Here is a 21,443-nt window from a genome sequence, read left to right as displayed (position 1 = left end):
CTGCTTTATGGAATACCCCCAAGGTGTTTGCCTCCTGCAGAAGGTCTCTGTGGCAGTGAGGTTGTTTATACTTTTGTCAGGGTTTATGACTTGGAGTTTCTTGACTTGGGCACTACTTCAGGTTCACGGCTGCTATCAACATGAATGGGTAATGTACACCATATGGACATTTGAGAATGTCCATAACCCTGCCATACTACCTGCATGCCGTTATTGACTTCCTTCGACCAACTAGAAAGTCCCATCCTAGTTTTAACATTACACATCACATATGTGGTGAACTACATTCTCACCATTGGACTGATTGTACACATGCTTCAAGTACGTGCTCCTACGGGAGTTTGATCCAGTGTTTCATTCCCTCTCAGGGAACTATGGTTACATGTGTATCGTGAAATGTTTTCTATATAATTATATTTGTCTTGACATCTTGATATATAACATCTTGATATTCTGATGATAAATTATCATGTAGTTAGGCACACGGAATAGTCATATCAAGCTTCATAATCAATTATCTGAAAATTAAGAAATATATATTTTTACAAAGATAGTTTATTTAAATACAATTTTAAGGGGCAAATGCATGAAAATAACTTAGTCCAATTACTAACATGACTGACTGGCAGACACAAACACTGGTGTGCTGGTGAGCTGAGAAAAAATATCAAGTTCATGAAACTGTGTGAAGCCTGTAGACCTAATGAAAACAAAGACAAAACCACAAGTCAAAAGAAACAGTAATTTCAGCTTTGATGTGCATTTAAAGCTCAGATGTGCAGTTTTTATAGTCACATTTATTTATAGCTGTTAACTTATAACAAGACTTTCGATTATGTTTCTACAACTATGTCCACACATACAAGGGTATTTAAATAAAATCATAGAAAAAAAGTATAGTTTTGAAAATACACATGTTCTTGTGGACAGGGCCTAAATGTTTTGCAGCAGAGGCAGTTGTGGGTCAAAGACACACATGCTGTGGTGAACATTATGGAGGAGTGTAAGTGAGTGTCAAGTTCAACTGACTTACACAAACTGTTATTGTGTGTTGGTCATGGTCAGAGATCAACTTCACCTAAAGATAAACATAGAGAAAAACATTTAACTTCAAATTTGTTGGTTAGAGGGGTGGTCCAGTGTTTTTTAAGTTTTAATTGTGTTTAAGTTTTTTAATAGTATCTAGCTTTGCTACAATACAAAAAAGTTAAAGTTTAAAATATGATATCTTCTTCAAATTTTTAAACAATAGTTTTAAATAATAATTTCTTTTGTCTTCGCCATGGTCATATTTTTCTATTTATTTTGAAAGATGTGCAATTTAAAGACTTAACTGTTATTATTTTAAATAGTTACTTAGGTTAAATAAGTTATTGGTTAGCAGTGTTTGTTGGGCAAAAATCTTAAGGGGGGCTAATAATATTGACCTTAAAATATTCATTAATTAATTTTCTTTTCGGCTTAGTCCCTTTATTATAGTCCGGGGTTGATGATCCGCCAACTTTTCCAGCATATGGTAAACACCCATACACACATTCACACACATACACTACGGACAATTTAGCTTACCCAATTCACCTACCGCATGCTGGTGGATCACTGTGGATGAAACCAGAGCACCCACTCACACCAACACTGGGAGAACATGAAACTCCACACAGAAATGCCAACTGACCCAGTCGAGGCTTGAACCAGTGACCTTCTTGCTGTGAGGCGACAGCACTACCTACTGTGCCACGACCTTAAAATAGTTTAAATATCATTTTAAACTGCCTTTATTTCAGACAAAATAAACTAAATGTATTTAAAATATAAGAAATATTTTGAAAATGTCCTTGATCTGTTACACATCAATTGTGAAATATTTGAAAAAAATTCAGAAGAGGGGCTAATAATTTTGACTTCAACTGTAGATGCTCAATAGCTGGTACTGTAAATGTACTTACAAGGTCTTTGCCTAAATCAGAGTTCATCTTCTCTCCTTGCTTCCTGTTAAATAAAGAAGTATTTAGAGAACAACAAAGACAGCTTAATTCCTGAAAGAACAATCACGCCTGGGCTTAGTTCAAGGCTACTGTTCCAATATGAGTAAACCTGTAACATAGGGTTTGGGGGCAACAGAGGTGAGGATCTACGTGCAGTTTATTAAAGAGAATTGTCAGGCAGGCAATGGTCAAAACAGTTTCAAACTGGATCATATAGGTAATTCAAGAGCGTAATCAACGTAAACAAGAAAAAAAAGAATAAAAAAAACGCTAACGCTAGACAAGAGTAACGTCTTAGTAATGCTCACAAGAAACAGGACTCCATGTGATCAGTCAGCTGTGTGAGTGTAATCATGGGTGATCTGGAACTGGTGTGTGTGTGAGGAGCCTGATGGGATATGTAGTTCAGATAATTGGCAGATGTATAGTTCTCCAGTGACAGTGAGTTTGCAACTGTGGCTTAGGTTTAGGTTAGTGAGTGGGTGTGTCAGTTGGTGCTTTTGAAAACACTATTTGGTTGAGTTTAGGGAAGGAGGAGGATGGGTCAGTCGATCGGTCAGTCAGTCGACAGCGGCCTCTGGTGAATTTACGTGAGAACAGCAGACACGAATGGCACCCGTGAGAGAAATTTGAGATCTCAAAAAAGCGTACACAACAAAAACTGCAAAAAATGTACCTCCTGGGACATATTTGGCGCTCTCCAGAAATGCCTTAGATGTTACTTTTTTCAACTGGAGGAAGGTGCAGTTGCATTAAAAGGCAATCTTTTATTGCATTTTTAAAAAAGAATTAATTGATCATTTAAAAAGGTGTCCATTATTTTGCCAGAAAGCAAACTAAGAAAGAAAATGTTAAAACCTAATAGGTGTATATGTGCTTTATAGTATATGTGACACTGGATGCCAAAACTGTCTTATTTTGCACATATTTATTTTTTCCAACAACAAACAATTGTGTTCAGATCCAGTTAAAGGTAAAGTTCCCCCAAAAATGACAATTCTGTCAATAATTAATCATGTCATTTCAACCCCCTGAGTCCTTCATTTGTCTTCAGAACACTATTAAAGGTATTTTGGATGAAATCAATAGTCCCAAATTGTTCAAAGTCTAGAAAGGTACTAAAAAAATCAGTAGTTTAACCAGAAGATTTTGAAGCTACTAGAATATATTTTTGTACACATAAAAAATAAAAACATTTAACAGTTTCTTCTCCTCAGCGTAAGAACAATGTACAAGTTCACAAGAGCACTGTGCACTGACCCCAGCAGCTCTCACACAACTTTTCGAGGTAATACTTTGAGCATGTCTGAACCATTGCTGGAAAATGAGAGAGCTCATTTCATGATTATATTATCTCAAATATGCAGTGAGTTGAACACTATAAGTCATGTTTTAACATGTTTAAATTGTATGTATGTGTGTGTATATGTATGTATGTATATATGTATATATATATATATATATATATATATATATATATATATATATATATATATATATATATATATATATATATAATATTCTGCTCAGGGGTGAAACCCAGGGTTCTCAATTCTGTGAAGGAAGAGAGCAGTTTCTTTAGTCCCTGGGTGTGACACTTCAGGTGGGCAATGTGCTACTTCCTTACCCGCAGCCCTAAAGTCCATTTATGCCAGGAACATCAATATTAACAGTAGCAATCACTAAAGCTAATATTGCACACTCATTAAAGGTGTATGGACATATATAATATACATTATATATTGCATTATATATATAGTTTAATTTCTTAATCAAGAAACTATTACCATTGTTTATCACATTAGTGGGGTTGCCACAGTGGGCATATGTTTTACGCAGCAGATGCCCTTTCAGCTGCAACCCATCACTGGGAAACATACTCAATACACTATGGACTATGTAGCCTACTCAATACACTTATAGCACATTTCTAAGGACCTGTGGGGGAAACCGGAGCACCCAGAGGAAACTCGCGCAAACACAGGGAGAACATGTACTCCACACAGAAATGCCAACTGACCCAGCCGAGGCTTGAACCAGCGACCTTCTTGCTGTGAGGCGACAGCACTACCTACTGCACCACTGTGACGCCCTAGTGAAGTTTATTTATGAACTAATTTTGAGAGGATCACGTGTTTATGATTGTGCACGTCTGGTCCTGCATTAGCCTATGATTAATTCACCTATCAGATGATTGCTAACTCACTTAAATAACCAGAGTTTCTTATCTCACTATCTTTATCTAGAAGAAGCACTGTTGCCTTACAGCAAGAATGTCTCTGGTTAAAGTACCTAAACCAGTCAACGTTTCTGTGCAGAGCTTGCCTGTTCTCCCCATGCTTGTTTGGGTTTTCCCCAGGTTCACCGGTTACCTCCCACAGTCCAAAAAACAAGCAACCTAAGTAAATTGAACATACCAAATTGACATCATAGTCAAGCTCTTAGCAAGCCATATATCTCTCCTTAGCCATACCAAAACTGTCATTAGTCAGAAATAAGTCAGGGGAGTTTATCACGATCTACATGAGCTTAAACTCCCTTTTGCCCTGCTAATGGGAGGGAGCCCAGGGCTCAAGAATCTTATAAGCTCAGGGCTTTCTCACAGGACAGCACTCCAAACAAGCTTATTACCAATCATCAGCTAAGTGTGAACTCTAAAAAAATATTAGCTGTATATCTATATACAGTTGAAGTCAGAATTATTAGCCCCCCTGAATTATTTGCCCCTCTGTATATTTTTTCCCCAATTTCTGTTTAACAGAGATGCAGGATTTTTTTCAACACATTTCTAAACATAATAGTTTGAATAACTCATTTCTAATAATTGATTTATTTGATCTCTGCCATGATGACAGTAAATAATATATTACTAGATATTTTTCAAGACACTTCTATACAGCTTGAAATGACATTTAAAGGCTTAACTAGGTTAATAAGCTTAACTAGAGAAGTTAGGGTAATTAGGCAAGTTATTGTATAATTGTATAATGATATAATGAAAAAATTAGCTTAAAGGGGCTAAAAATTTGGACCTTAAAATGGATTTTAAAAAATTATAACTGCTTTTATTCTAGCCAAAATAAGAAAGTACGACTTTCTCCAGAAAAAAAAATATTATCAGACATACTGTGAAAATTTCCTTGCTTGGGAAATTTTTAAAAAAAGAACAAAAATTCAAAGGGGGGCTAATAATTTATATAAATTTATATATATATATATATATATATATATATATATATATATATATATATATATATATATATATATATATACATATATATATATATATATATATATATATATATATATATATAAGAATCATTTGTTGCAAATCATGTGAATAGTGTAAATCATAAAATAAACAAGTATGAAGCAAGCAGTTCATCACTTTTAGTGTACAGTACATTCATTCATTTTCTTTTTGGCTTAGTCCCTTTATTAATCTGGGATGAACTGCCAACATATTCTACACAGCAGATGCCCTTCCAGCTGCAACCCTTCTCTGGGAAACATCCATACTCACTCATTCACACACATACACTATGGACAATTTAGCCTACCAAATTCACCTGTACTGCAAGTCTTTTGACTGAGGGAAAACAGGGCACCCGGAAGAAACCCACACGAATGCAGGACATGCGAACTCCACAAAGAAATGCCAACTGACCCAGCCAAGGCTCGAACCACCAACCTTCTTGCTGTGAGGCGACAGCACTACCTACTGCGCCACTGCGTCACCCTTGATGTACAGTAACTTGCTTTATTTCTATGGTACAGATTTACTTGGAATTATGGATCTACTAAAGATTTGCCAATGTTACTGAAGGTAAGAAATATTAATAGGAACTTAAAACCCACCTGTGAAAGCAGATGTTTATGGTGATTATCAGACAGATCAGAATGACTCCAAAACATGAGATGATTATAATGATGAAGATGAAGAGTGGCATTAGTTTAAATGACACTGAAGTGGTCTGGTTTTCTAACAGACAAAAGAGAAAGTAACATTGCTATAGTTGCTGAAATAAAGGTTTTACATAATAAAAAAAAAATCCATGAAATCATGTAACAACCTGTTATTGTTAATGTCCATCTTATTGCTGCTGGATAACAGGTGTACTTTCCTGCATCAGACACTTGTATTTGCTGTATTTTTAGTTCTCTTGGTACTGTTGGGTTGACGTACGTCCTGTTTGAGCTGAAGTTTGAGTAAGTCAATTTACTATAAGTGATCAGTCTGAAAATAACAGAGCTGTTCACTGTCCACGTGAAATCATCATCATAGTCAGTTTTGTTGCAGTGAAGTGTAACCGTTTCCCCCACAAACACTGTTTTGTTGATGTGCTGTTGTATCTTTGGCTCTTGTTTGGATTTTGAAAAATCTGATGAAAATACAATAAAATAAGGATCCCTTCTGTTTTACAGTCGCTGCATAAAATTATAACATTGTAAAAAAAAACACATAACAGTCAACATGTAGTTAAAAGTAAGTACAATTAAATGTGTAAAAGCTCATGAAACACAATACATTGTCAATGTGGTTCTTAATCGTTTAACCTGGTGGTTAAACCTAGAATACAACTACAAAAATAGAATACAAAAAGACATTTTAACAACTATTTAAAATAGTACACAATATTATTTCAAACTTTGTTAGTCTTTATAGCCATTTCAATTTGTACTTTACCCCATTTATCATCTTTGAAAAATCAAAAAACAAGTGAAAATTACCTGCGTGAATGAGGAGAATAATAATGACAATGAGATCCAGATGAAAAAGCCAGGTTTGTAATTTGGCCATAACAGCAAACTCCTTTAATGTGAATGAGAATAAATTGTCTTACTGTTCGCTTGGTATCTTGAAGACTTGTAGGCGAGCTGTAGAGATTGAACTAAAGGAAGTATATATATAAAGGAAGTAGGAAACGGGCAATGCCTAAGCTAAAACTGATGAGAATTAACTTATTTTCATTTCCTAAAATGTAATTTTACATAAAATAAAATCAGACTGCCAAGTTATAACTACCATTTACATATGTTAGTATTTTGTATTAGAATATATTTTGAATGATTTTTGTGCACCTGTCGGCAGTGACCAGTGAAACCACATTTTCCACACCTGACTCATCACATCCTGTCAATGTCTGTTTGCTTTTTGAACAGTTCACACTTATGCTTTGCTTACTTCAAAAATACTCTTGTTATTTCCATTTATTGTTACATTAACTTTTTTTCACTTGACTTGACTTGACTTGTGTTCTGGTTTCTTATTACTTTTTTGGTCTAGTTGGCTCTTAAATGATTTGTGATACTCCTCATTGGTAAATCACTTGCAGCATGCAGTATCTTTGTCTTCAGTTGCTTTGATACCTACTGCTTACCTAATTTTTAGTAAAGTTTTGTTTATCAGATGTCTCACACATGCAGAGGCGCCTGCAGGATTTTATTCCAAGGTGCGCACATATCCAGCACTGCCCCGCCCCATCATCCCTTATTCTTATTTCAATCTCAAGAAATACTGATGCTTGCTGTCAAAGGTTACATTATGTAAGATATTATTTATCAGATGCCATAATTCAGAAGACATAATCTTTAAAATTATGACGTTAAAAAATTGCAAATGTATGACAGAGGTTTGTGATACAACAATTACAGTAAAGCACTAATTAAATCCTTATTTTCCACTGAACTCACACAGTTGAGTAGCCTAGGGCACAAGACAAAATATAATTTGTATATTTTTCTTGGAATAAAATATCTTTTTCAAACGAAATTCATTAGGTATAATTTGTATCTTATTTTTAACACGTTTTTTGTTGGTCAGTTATTTACTAGATAAAGAAAGAACGAATAACATTATGATTCAGCGCCAACGTACAATCCGGTTTGTTAAATAAAATTATAATCTAGTCTAAATAAAATTAAGGTGAAATGTTCAGTTTCTGAGAAGCCTATATTAAGCTGTTTTCACTGTGACAAAATCATCCATTGGGCTGATCAATTACAATTTAATTTATTTAATCAAGCCATTTGTCAAGCCATTACATGTTTTTACAAAGTATACACAGCAGCATATGTTCCCAAACTACCTCAGAAGAAGAAACGTGGTACACATCGAGTCAGGTTTTGCCCTAAACAGAATACTGGTCAACAAAATGAAGTGAATGATCAGGATGGAGCACATGTTATGGAAGAAGTTGGGGCAGTTTTTGAAACACAAGAATCCAGTGAAGTTGTAACTGTGGTGATAGAGAAAATTTAGTGGAGGGTGGGGAAGAAGTGATTGACAAGGACTCAATAACAGTGTATGGGGAAATGATGAAAGAGGTGATAGAAGCTACAGTTGATGAGGACAGTGTAATGATGGAAGACGAGGAAACGGTTTTTAAGATCCAAGTTGTAAAAAGAAAATCACAACAGAAAGAAAAGGTTTCAAAATCAAAAAGACAAATAAACAACAGTCAGGATTCAATTAATGGAGCAGATTTTTAGCACAGATGCTTTATCTGATGGCTATTCGACTGATGCTTTCTCTTTGTCGAGCTTTGGAGAAAAAGAACCATCAGCTGTTGCAAGCATTTTTAGCGGTAGTCTGGAACAAAAATTATACAGTATTGAGAAGATTCAGAAATTTTTGAGTACTACAGAAGGCAAGTGGAATCTAAAGGTAGAGGATTTCTTTCCAGATCGTAATCTTTTTATCAAATCAGCACGGGTGCTGATGAGAGAAAAGGCGCAATGGGGGGTTGTCAAGTCAAGAGTTTCATAGATTGAGGAAATTGGTACCAAAGGTACGGGCTGAGCAAATGTAAGACTAGATTTTTAGCTTTAAAATGCTAAATTAATATTTATGTTTGGTTTTCTTCACCATTTTATTAATAATTAATTTGAAGTTTGCAACCCTAAATCTAAATGGGGCAAGGCATATTAAAAAAAGAAGTCAATTGTTCCAGTTAACTAAATAAAAAAATATTGACATAATGTTTATTCAAGAAACTCATAGCAATATTTCAAATGTAGTTGAATGTAAAAGAGAATGGGGTGGTTAGGTTATTCTTAGTCATAAGAGCAGTACAAGTGCTGGTGTAGGGGTTTTATTTGCAAATTTTTTCTCATGAGGTAGATGAAAGTATAGAAGGAAGGCTTTTAAAAGTCACTGCAAAGTTTGTTGTTGCAACTTTTGTTTTTATTAATGTGTATGCGCCAGTTATGGCAACTGAAAGAATGTTGTTTTTAGAGGCATTATCAAATAGTATACAAAATTGTGACCCTGATCAGTATCTTTTAGTTGCAGGGGACTTTAATTGTACTGCTAATGATAAAGATAGTAATCATTTAGAGCCACATTTAGCTTCTAGGTAGGCTTTAAATAAATTGATTGAAACCAATGATTTAGTGCAGGGGTCGGGAACCTTTTTTCAGCAAAGAGCCATTTCTGATTTTCTTTGGCAAATGCATTTTCTTAAAGAGCCACGTGACTTTATATATATATATATATATATATATATATATATATATATATATATATATATATATATATATATATATATATATGTCGGTAGCATGATCTGATAGATAAAATGTCAGGACACCGGAACATGACGTTACTCAGCGAATACAGTGAAAAAAGCATGAAACATCACTATTCAGTTTACTTAACACCACTGACGTTCAGTTCACTTCACTATTATGTGCCAAGCGAAAATGACTTACTGTCTAATCTTCAAGATGAGCCCAGATACCTCTTTTGTCATGTTTTCTGGCTGACTTCAGATCATCTGTCTCCTGATCCATTCACGCAGTTTTATCTTCTCTTGATCAGGCTCATAATCAGATTTAACGTACTCGTGTTTAATATATATGTATATATACATATATATATATATATATATATATATATATATATATATATATATATATATATATATATATATATATATATATTTGACTGCCTCTGGCATCTTGAAAACACGGTTATTATTTAGGTAGGCCACAATGTCATTATTTTCGCTACTCACTGCGCGCGAAACAATAATCACCAACCAATGAGAGTGATTGTAAATGTAAGAAAGCTGATTGGTCAAAAGTGACTACCTTTATGTGTGTTCGCGCACACACACTCAAAACAGCTTTGCTGCTTGCAGTTTTTCACTACGACTCATTCACATTCTCTCTCTCTCTGTCAAACACACACACACACACACACACACACACACACACACACACACAAACATGCAGGTATTCAACACTCACCAGTTAATGCCAGATCAATTAAAATACCGGAATGCAAAACACAAATATCTGACATTTCCCGGAGCAAGATCCGCCTCAAATTAAGCACTGCCAACAGTTCATTTGCGTACTAAAACACAGAACTTATTCGCCATCAATGAAAGGTTTCATTTGCCTCGCGGTCTCCAATGAGGCAAGCAGAACTTATAGCATTCCAACTCCAAGATGCCCCTGTCCGCAAAAGCTGCATGGCGGGTTTCAAAATGTCTCTTAACCAGGGGCGTTGCTAGACATAAAGCTCTACTGGGGCACAGCACCCCCTCCAAAATAAATATATATATATATATATATATATATATATATATATATATATATATATATATATATATATGTATGTGTGTGTATATATATATATATATATATATATATATATATATATATATATATATATATATATATATATATATATATATATGTATGTGTGTATGTATATATATATATATATATATATATATATATATATATATATATATATATATATATATATTTTGGAGGGGGTTTATATATATTTATTTTATATATATATCGACTGATATATATATAAATAGCAGTACTATTGTTGTTATCCAATTATTATTCAAAATACATAACAGAAATTAATCCAAAATGTAACTGGAAAACAATCTAAAGACACAACTGGAGTGATGCTAAGATAATTTAAGAAATCTTTTGCATGAATATTAATTTTAAAATAATGAAATTCTATAGGCAATTCAATAGAATACAAAAAAAAGATGTTTTACAGAATTATCTGTTGTGTGTTGTCTTAGACCCGACTTAGCGCCGAGAATTAGGTTTATTAAGTCTAACCTCCCTGACTTCATCCCTCCTTTCTGCTTCATACCAAAAAAAACTATCAGGAGCCATGCAATATAAAAAAGATCACCATCATATTATTTAAACTTTGTTTTGTCGACTTGCAAAACTTACTGCGTGACTGTTTTACAACGAGCAGCGTGGCTATTTTTTTCAGCGTACATGTTCACAACCGTACCGGGAGCAGAGTGGCGCGTCAGCGCCAAGCAAAAGCGGTGTGCATGCATGCGCGCGGCGGCGCAGGTTTTTTTTCTGCGCACATGCTGCTCATTTTGTTCTTTGATTAAACTATCGATTAATCATCACCACTCATGAATGTTGTTTGAATATATGTGCGCGCGCGGTTACCATAGAAACGTACGTTTATTCACAGCGCCGCACACACGCATTGTTCGAAACGTCGAGTTTTTATTATTTTATTCTCCAAAAAATTGCAATAACGAGGGAACTGTAATTGTATTTTCAATAGGAAACTGATTTCTAGTTATCTGACGGTAATCTTTTTTTTTTTTTAACTGAAAAATACTATTTAAGGGAGACAGCAGGAGAGCCACGTATCTTGGTCAAAGAGCCACTTGTGGCTCGCGAACTATAGGTTCCCGACTACTGATTTAGTGGATGTGTGGAGAAACTTAAATGATAACGTTATTTCTATGGCAAGATTGGATCATTTGTTTTGTTTTAAACATCAATTGCAAATAGTAAAATCATGTTGTATTAATCCTGTGTGTTTTTCAGATCATTCTATGGTGGTGGCAAATGTTTTTATACAATTTTTAATAATAAAAAGTGCTTACTGGGTTTTTAATAGTATGTTGCTACAAGATTTGCATTTTAAAGAAGCGTTGGAATTTTTTTTAATTGGAGAGTGAAAAAGGTAATGTTTTCAAGTGTACAACAGTAGTGGGATTTGGGGGAAAAAACAAATACAACAACTTTGTTTACAATACAATTTCAATGTCACTTAAAATATGGTTAAAAAATGAAATGTTTAGAAACAGAAATTGGCATTTTCCAAAATTCTGAGTCATTGGCTAGAAATCAAGTTAAAAACCTAATTGAAAAAAGGGCAGAATTAAGAGATCTGCTTGACAGTAAAGCATAGGGAGCATTTATCAGATCTTGATTTCAGGATTTTTCTGAAATGGATGCTACATCAAAGTTTTTCTTCAGCCTAGAGAAGAAGAATGGTCAAGGTTGAATCATTCACTGTCTTCGGGCAGAAAATGGGCAAAAGCTCACTGAACCTGCTGATGTACGCAGAAGGGCCGCTAGTTTCTACAAGGATCTATATAAGTGTGAGTATGTAGAGGACTATGAGCTACTTCAAAAGTTTCTCAGAGGCCTACCTCAAGTACAGGAGGAGGCAGAGGGGATGTTGGTGAGCCAACTATCTCTGGGAGAATTGCGCACTGCTTTAATGAGCATGGAAAATGGTCAGGCTCCAGGGTTAGACGGTCTAACCATTGATTTCTATAAATCATTTTATAAATGATAAATAAATCATAGATCTTCTGGGCAATGACTTATTGGAGGTGTTTAATGATAGCATTGCCAGAGGTAAACTGCCTTTGAGCTACAGGAGGGCAGTAGTGACCCTATTACCAAAAAAAGGAGACCTAAAAGAAATCAAAAACTGGAGACTGGTTTCATTGCTCTGTGTAGATTTAAAAATCTTATCGAAAACTTTGGCCAACAGGTTGAAAAGTGTGATGAAGCAGATCGTACATGTCGTACTGTGTGCCAGGCAGATCCATTTTAGATAATGTTGGGTTAATACGAGACATGTTTGAAATATCAGAGATTTCTCTAGATCAAGAAAAAGCCTTTGACCGAATCGAACACCAATATTTGTGGAATGTTTTTCAAAGTTTTGTATTTCCTCAAAAATTTATAGAGATGGTTAAAGTTTTATATTATGATATTGAAAGTGTAGTGAAGGTCAATGGTGGCTTAAGTGCCCCTTTGAAAGTAAGAAGGGGAATTAGACAAGGCTGTTCAATGTCAGGAATGGTGTACTCAATAGAGATTGAACCTTTTTTATGCAAACTGAGAGGAATTTTAGAAGGAGTGTCACTATATGGAGAAAATAGGTTTTATATATTTGCTTATGCAGATGATGTAATGGTGGCTGTAAAAGGTAATACTGATGTTGAAAAAATTAAAGAGGCTGTAGAAAATTATGGCAAAGTGTCTTCTGCAAAGGTGAATTGGTCAAAGTGTGACGCTTTGGCAGTTGGCAGGTGGACACAGGAAAAAACAGTTTTGCCAGGTTGACTGGTGTGGTCTACTGGGGGTGTAAATTATTTGGGAATATTTTTGGGGAATGAGCAATTTGCTAAGAAAAATTGGGAAGGGGTTTTTGAGATGATTGAAAGGAAACTTAAAAAATGGAAGTGGCTTTTGCCAAAAATGTCTTATCGGGGTTGTACTTTGCTTATAAATAATCTGGTAGCAACAACCCTATGGCATCGACTGACGGTTCTTGAGCCACTGCTAGCAAGGGTTCAGGCCTTAATGGTTGATTTTTTGGGGGATAAGATGCACTAGGTGCCACAGTGTATTTTATACCTGACAAGAGATAAGGGTGGTCAAGGTCTTCTACATTTAGAAAGTCGAAGAACGGCTTTCAGGTTGCAGTTTATTCCGAAAATTTTGTATGGTCAAAGTAATGCATGACAAGCAGGGATTCATTTAATTTTAGAAAAAGTGGGAGGTTTAGAATGGGAAAAAACTTTTTTGGATGAAATGTGAAGTCTTTCTTCATACTATCAAAGTGTTTTTAAAGCATGGTCACTGGTGCAAACTGGGTGCAAAAGGACTGTGTCAATGCCATCTTTGTATTGGTTTCTTGAGGAACCGTTGGTCAAAGGAGCAAGGTTGGATGTTACTGGACGGACAATGTTTCGACTACAAAGAGTTTTAATTACAGCAAAAATGATCACTTTAATTGATGGAAGCAGCTGGAAGGGGTTTTGAAAATGTGAATGCGGTGACTCAGACTTTGAAACTTAGATCACAGAGAACAGTGCTCTCTTTTTTGAACAATATAAAGGTTTTGCTGAAAAATGATGAAAAGATATTTGTGAAGAGCTACAATAATGGACGGTTTACACCCAATGAAGAGGACAATTTTCCAAATAGGATTATTTCACCTTTTTTACTGGGGAGGAGCACTCTCATCAATTACTTGATTCAGAAGGACTGGTTTTTTGTTCTGTAAAAGGAAAAAGTTGTATGAGTTATGTGTAAAAGTGCTAAATAAATAAATAAGGAAAAATAGAGTTGAAACACCATGGGCAGCTCATTTTGAGGTTGGAGACGATTGTAAACCAGTGTGGGAAATCATGTACAAGCCACCATTAACCAAAACAAATGGAGACTTACAATGGAGGATACTGCATGGTATCGTTGCTGTTAATGCTTTTGTCAGCTAATTTAATTCATCAGTAGAAAGTAGTTGTCGCTTTTGTGATAAAAAAAGAAACCATTTTTTATTGTTTTGTACATTGTGAAAGGCTTAAAGATTTGTTTCTGTTGTTAAGTTTTATGTTTGCACATTTTATTTTTTGTTATTTTATTTTGACCTGCTCAGAGACCACATTAATGAGAACCATGGAGGTGACCTGAAAAATTGATTGATAACCTGCACAGCCTAGCATGTGACTAAGCCTTGAGGCCATTATGTAGGCATCAACCATTATCTAGTACCCTCGTATAACTTTACAATGTCTGGCCCTCAACCCTACTGAAAAAAACTGCTTAAACCAGCCTAGGCTGGTTAGCTGGTTTTAGCTGCTTGACCAGCCTGGTTTTAGAGGGGTTTTGACCATTTTCAGGCTGGTTTCCAGCTATTTCCAGCCTAGTCTTGTCAAGCTGGATTTAGCTGGTATTTTTCCAGCCTGACCAGCTGAGACCAGGCTGGAAATGGCCGGAAACCAGCCTGGAAATGGCCAAAACCCCTTTAAAACCAGGCTGGTCAACCAGCTAAAACCAGCCAACCAGCCTAGGCTGGTTTAAGCTGTATTTTTCAGCAGGGAAGGGTTTTAAGACAACCAATGTCTGGCTAGTAGTATAGCATGCACTGCTATAAATTTCTGAACTTTGCGCAAACTTCAATTGGCTCTCTCTCCTGTGCTCCCGCTGTCTAATGCAACTAGAGACCTGGTTAAGTACATTCTTTCCTGCCCAACTGCACCACAAACTTCAGCCACTGAGCAGAGAACAGCTGGATGCATGTGTTGATAAATAAATGGCAAAGGACCCAGCCCAGAATGACGATAGTAACCCAGATAGCAAGAACATTAGGGCCAAATGTGGGTAATAGCTGGCGTATGGCATAGCTGAACAGATATGGGCCAAATTATTACCATAAATGTTATGCTATAAATTCAGAATAGGCGGGAATGTTCTTCTGGTTCACAGCTCCTTTTGCAGGATGTGGGCCAGTTAACAAAAAACACATAAGATCCTAGTAAGGTTCAGCTATGGCTGACGGTAAACATTAACTTTTGGTTGACTTTGGGATTGCATTTGGCAAATGCGCGAAACTGTATACAGGTCAAGCAGACATCTGGCACGCCACACTTTAGTAGCCAAGACTACCATGCGAGTTTGCCATTGTCCCCCCATTGCCATTGTTTGGCATTTAAAGTGATTTTTCTTAAAGGGCACCTATGATGAAAAATCTACTTCTAAAGCTGTTTGGACAGACATATATGTAGGTGTAGTGTATAGACAGTCATATTGGGGTGATATAAACACACTCAGTCCTTTTTAAAAAATGGTGAGCCAACTAGAGCGGTTTTCAGACTGACCGCATTTTGACATAGGAGTGACATGCGCGCATTAACATGTCTCTGTAGTAACGCATATAATCATATCAACAAGTCAGGATGTGCGCAAAGCAACTGGGAATAAAAAATCTGTTCAGTTTGCTAGGATCATCAATCATCATCAAACGTGATCAAGAGTGAGTTTTACACATTTAAAATGTATTAAAACAGTGCATGTGGGTAATGAATTACATCGATTCACTTTTGATTCACTTCACCAGCACAGTCACGTGCCAGAACAATTCTAAAAGAAGACGCTTCAATCTCGGTTTGTGGATGTTAAATCAGCAATATTGTGATTTGTTTGTTAAGGTTAAGTCAGGCACATAAGCATTAATTTATTACATGAAACATTACATTTAATACATTAATAAACAACATAATACCCATGTAAAGAAAATAAACTAGTAAATTGCAACTTTCCATATTTTTTAATTAGAAATATGCTATTTAAAAACTTTACTAGCCAAAGTTTGTTGCTAGTTTATGTAGGCCTGTGTGCGATTTCCATGTTTGGATAGGTGTAACTGCAAATAATGACAAATATTTTAGCCAAAATCTGTTACCAATTCCACCCTTTAAAATTAGGTTCATTAGTATTTTCTTCTCTCCTCTAGGTTACAGCAGCTGAGTTAACGCAGGTGTACCACACTATTAAACATCTATATGAGTGCTGCAGAGTTGTAAAAGAGAAAGACTGACTGCATCTGTTTACACAGATTTCAATAGAAGACAGTTTATTTTAATGTCCAAGTGTTTATACTTTCCTGAAAACATATTTTAAGTTGCGATTTACCACCACTGACAGGCCCGGATTAAGAATTCAGAGCCCCCTGGGCACAATTTCTTTTAGTTTAGACTCGCAATTTACATTTTTATCATAAAATACCTCCTCTAGGCTTGTGCCGGTATTCGGTAATGCGATAAATCACGGTAATGAATATGCACGATATTGTTATCGCGGGCACTTCAAAATACCGTGAAAAATAATAGATCCGAATTTATATTCTTAGAACGCGCCTTAGCTTATTTTCCATCAACCGCTTGAAGAAACACTGCGTATATGCTGCGCAGAACTGATGCGCACTCTGATGTAAACAATCCCCGCATGTAGAAGCACTGTGTTCACGCAGTGCGCGCCGCCGCTGCCACCGCTCTCTAATCCTCACACGAAGAAGAAGCATGGCGGAAGGAGGAACGCTGCCGACAATTTATCCCCCTTCAAAAAGGGTAAAGTCAGAGGTTTGGAAATATTTTGGGTTCCAAAAAAATGCAGAAGGATTGCTGATCGAAGACGGTTTCCCTTTGCACATTCACTTTGATATAATTGCTCAAGTTTACTTTTATATTGTGTATTGTTTTATTTATATTTATTTGTATTTAAATGTTTGAAGTACTTTTAGTTAATTAAAAAGTTATTAAAGTTACTAAGTTGACGAAAAGTTTTTTGTGTTTTTTTACCTGTTTCTCTAGTAAAATTACAAGATCGTGATAATACCGTATACCGTGATAAAAGCTCAATCAATTAATCGCAGCATGAAAATGTGATACCGGCACATGCCTAACCTCCTCATTCGCTAAATATTTGTCTCTCCTACTTAGGGTGAACAATCCCTTAACACAAATCTACTTTCAAACGTTCTGTCTCTCGAGCATTCGCCTGTTGTTTGTAGCTTTAGCCTGCTAGCACCTCTGGTCAGCTAAAGCTACCGACCTCTTTCATTCACTTATTTTCTCACTTACTGGCTTTGCTCTTCACCCTGTACAATGTCGCTTGTGTGTCTGTCCTTGAGTGCAGGAGAAGCATCGATGGAGGCGTTGGAGCTGGAGCTGAAAGCAGTGGAGTCCAAGATTCGCTCCCTCGAGACGAAGCGAGCACTGCTTTGCTCGATGTACCCCGTACTCGCTTGTCTGAGGTAAGTGTACAATACAATCGCAATACTCCGTCTTCCTCAACCCCGCGTGTTTCTCTGTCCAGGCCTAGCGTACAGAGGATACGGTTCGCCCAGACGTCATTCACACCGACACCCAGCTACCACGGCCCCTGGGTGTAAGGTGCTTGCCGGGTCTCGGGGCAGAACGTCTCCTCCTCCGGTGTTCGAGATCCCCACGGAGAATCGCTACGCCCCTTTCCGAGAGATGGGTCGCGATGTGGCTATCATCGGTGACTCCATCGTGCGCCACGTCCGCTCCGCTTCTTCCAAAGGTAACAAAGTACGCACTTTCTGCTTCCCTAGTGCCCGAGTTAAGAATATTTCTGCACAGATAAATACTATCCTGAGCGCTGCCGAGAGCCTCGGTGCCGTCGTCCTCCACGTGGGGATGAACGACACTGGGCTCCGGCAGACGGAGATCCTGAAGAAGGACTTCAGGAGCCTGATCGAGACATTTCGACGCACCGCGCCACCACTAAAAAGCGAAACCACTAAAAAGTGAAAATACAAATTTCATAAAGCTTGGTCTCCTAAACATCAGGTCATCAATCTTTAGTGATATTCTTAATGTTAATCAGAGAAATGGACTTATGTTTAGCTCCTTTGAAGTATTAATGCTTAATGTTATGCTTCCGGACACTATGCAAAAACCTATGTTATCTCTCGATTTAATCACCTAAAATAGACCCCCAGGAACCTATGTCAATTTTCTAAAAGAGTTTTCTGATTTTATCTCTGACTAACTAGTTAAAACTGATAAAATACTAATTGTAGGAGACTTTAACATCCACATAGATGACGCTAACGACACATTAGGGCTTGCGTTTATGAATTTACTACATTCACTAGGGATAAAGCAAAACGTTATTGGTCCAACCCATCGCTTAAAGCATACACTAGATCTAATTCTATCTAATGAAATAGAGGTCTATGGTGGGGAGAGCGTGGCCGACCACCCAGAAAGGGGGGAGAGCGAGTGGAGACACCGGCGGCTGGTCAGTAGCCCAATCAGAAATAATTAATAACACCTGCTTTCTCTAGTGATTGGGCCAGAGAGACGCCTTCTTAAGGGAGCGAGAGAGACCAGTCGGGAGAGAGAGATGAGCTGCAACCGGCGCCTTTGAGCCTTGTGTTGAGCCACACAGAGAGAAAAAGAATAACACAAATTAAATTATCACTTACCTTATCGCCGACCCTGTCTTCTTCTTCCCACACAAAGAACCCTTCTACAAGGTCATTGATGTAAACATTATACCACAAAGAGATGATATTACAGACCACTACCTATTACTATATAAGCTGTGTTTACCTGAAATTAGCAGATCCGCTCCAAAATATCGCCCTAGTAGAACTATTGTTCAATCCACCAAAGATGAATTTATAAATAACTTACCTGATCTTTCTCTATTTCGAAAATCACCCGCAAACGCAAATGACCTTGATGTAGTAACCAGCAGTATGAATGCCATCTTTACTAGCACTGTAAATACTGTGGCACCCATCAAACTAAAAAAGGATAGAGAGAATAAAACTACACCATGGTATAATAGTCATACCCGCGCTGTCAAAGCAGCAACCCGTGCCCTGGAACGTAAATGGAAATAAACTAATTTAGAAGTTTTTAGAATTGCGTACAAAGACAGTATGTCCAGCAATAAGAGGGATCTAAAATCTGCCAGGGGTGAGCACCTCCGCATACTGATAGAAAATAATCATAACAATCCTAGATTCTTATTTAACATCATTGCTAAATTAACAATTAATCGGTCATCTTTGGAACAAAATATTCCACCGCAAATGAGTAGTGATGACTTCATGAATTTCTTCAGTGATAAAATAGAAGGCTTTAGACAGAAAATAGGACATATAAAACTTTCTGCACCGCCTTATACCTCAGATCCAGTAAACATCCCACTGAATCAAAATAACCGAAAGTGCTTCAAAATCATAGAACAGGAAGAGCTAGATAAAATTATAAATAGTTCTAAACCAGTTCTAAACCAACCGTGTATGTTGGATTCAATTCCAACAAAATTACTGAAAGAATTGCTGCCTGTTATAAGAGAACCTCTTCTTAACGTTATCAACTCTTCTTTATCTTTAGGCCATGTTCCAAATCCTTAAAAGCTAGCTGTTATAAAGCCTATTATTAAGAAACCACAACTGGACCCCAGACACTTAGCTAATTATAGGCCTATTTTAAATCTTCCATTTATGTCTAAAATGCTAGAAAAAGTTGTTTCTGCTCAATTATGCTCCTTTCTGCAGACAAACAATGTTTTGAAGTGTTTCAGTCAGGTTTCAGAGCTCATCACAGTACAGAAACTGCATTAGTAAAAATAACCAACGATTTACTCTTAGCTGCTGACCAAGGGTGCATCTCGCTATTAGTTTTACTCGATCTTAGTGCTCATAAATCGCTTAAATTCTACAGGGGTCCAGGGACAGGCTCTACAATGGTTTAAGTCATACTTAGCTGACTGTTACCAGATTTCACAAGTCAGCCCAGTAAAGTATGGGGTGCCTCAAGGATCAGTTTTAGGCCATTTGCTGTTTACAATATACATGCTACCCCTGGGAGACATTATTAGAAGACATTAGAAGACAAAGATCAGCTTTCACTGCTATGCAGATGATACTCAATTATATATTTCAACTAAACCTGACGAGATGTCTAAACTGTCTAAGCTGAGTGTATTAAAGATGTTAAAGACTGGATGACCAACAATTATCTTCTCTTCAACTCAGACAAAACAGAATTATTACTTATTGGGCCTAAATCCTGTACACAGCAGATCTCACAATTCGACCTACAATTAGAGGGATACAAAGTTAGCTTTAGCTCTACTATAAAAGATCTAGGTGTCATATTAAACAGCAATTTAACTTTTAAAATCATATATCCCATGTCACAAAAACTGCTTTCTTTCATCTGAGAAATATTGCTAAGTTACGAAGTATGCTATCCATCTCAGATGCTGAAAAGCTAGTCCATGTTTTTATGACTTCTAGGCTGGACTACTGTAATGCACTGTTTGCTGGCTGCCCAGCATCCTCTATTAACAAACATCAATTAGTACAAAATGCAGCTGCCAGAGTTCTTACCAGGTCTAGAAAATTTGATCACATCACCCCAATTTTATCTTTAAAATCCTTAAAATTTTATCCTTAAAATATTGCTTCTTACCTACAAAGCTTTAAATAATTTAGCTCCTGTTTATCTAACCAACCTTCTGTCTCGCTACAATCCAAATCACTCTTTAAGATCTCAAAACCCAGGACTTCTGGTAGTACCTAGAATAGCAAAGTCGAGTAAAGCAGGTCGAGCCTTCTCATTTATAGCTCCTAAACTCTGGAATAGCCTTCCTGATAACGTCCGAGGCTCAGACACACTCTCCCAATTCAAAACTAGATTAAAGACCTATCTTTTTAGTAAAGCATACACTCAGTGCACCACTTAGCGGGTTTCCACACAGGTTTCTGCATCTTGTTTATATGCACTATGAACAGCAGCTACGCTAATTATTCTCTTTATTTTCCATTTCCACCTGGGGATACTTTTCCCGAGGCCCTCAGACTAT

At 36.6% G+C, this 21,443-nt stretch overlaps 1 protein-coding gene across 2 annotated transcripts; it reads right to left on the bottom strand.

The window, feature by feature from the left end:
- Positions 1-622: 622 nt before the first annotated feature.
- On the bottom strand, positions 623-6,835 carry LOC130235471 (uncharacterized). 2 transcript variants are annotated; one of them, XM_056466062.1, is made up of 6 exons: positions 6,717-6,835; positions 6,059-6,367; positions 5,844-5,967; positions 1,947-1,989; positions 1,034-1,078; positions 623-700 (listed from the first exon to the last, which is right to left on the bottom strand). In XM_056466062.1, exons 1-6 carry the CDS (start codon positions 6,784-6,786, stop codon positions 674-676), a joined length of 618 nt encoding a protein of 205 aa, XP_056322037.1. In that variant the 5' UTR covers positions 6,787-6,835; the 3' UTR covers positions 623-673. The 2 variants fall into 2 exon arrangements, with proteins under 2 accessions (XP_056322037.1, XP_056322035.1); XM_056466060.1 differs by lacking the exon at positions 623-700 and having other exon boundaries at positions 964-1,078.
- Between the last annotated feature and the right edge of the window lie 14,608 nt (positions 6,836-21,443).

The sequence above is a fragment of the Danio aesculapii genome, chromosome 9 (genome assembly GCF_903798145.1).
Source record: "Danio aesculapii chromosome 9, fDanAes4.1, whole genome shotgun sequence".
NCBI lineage: Eukaryota > Metazoa > Chordata > Actinopteri > Cypriniformes > Danionidae > Danio > Danio aesculapii.
The sequence above is the reverse complement of the archived record's forward strand: the minus strand, read 5'-3'. Positions and strand labels throughout refer to the sequence as shown.

Bases quoted from the DNA above. Each gene is read 5' to 3' on its own strand.
- LOC130235471 (XM_056466060.1), bottom strand. From the start codon at position 6,786: ATGGCCAAATTACAAACCTGGCTTTTTCATCTGGATCTCATTGTCATT. The intron at 6,368-6,716 runs GTAATTTTCACT...TATTTTCATCAG, and splicing joins TATTCTCCTCATTCACGCAG to ATTTTTCAAAATCCAAACAA. The intron at 5,968-6,058 runs GTTGTTACATGA...TTTGTCTGTTAG, and splicing joins ATGGACATTAACAATAACAG to AAAACCAGACCACTTCAGTG.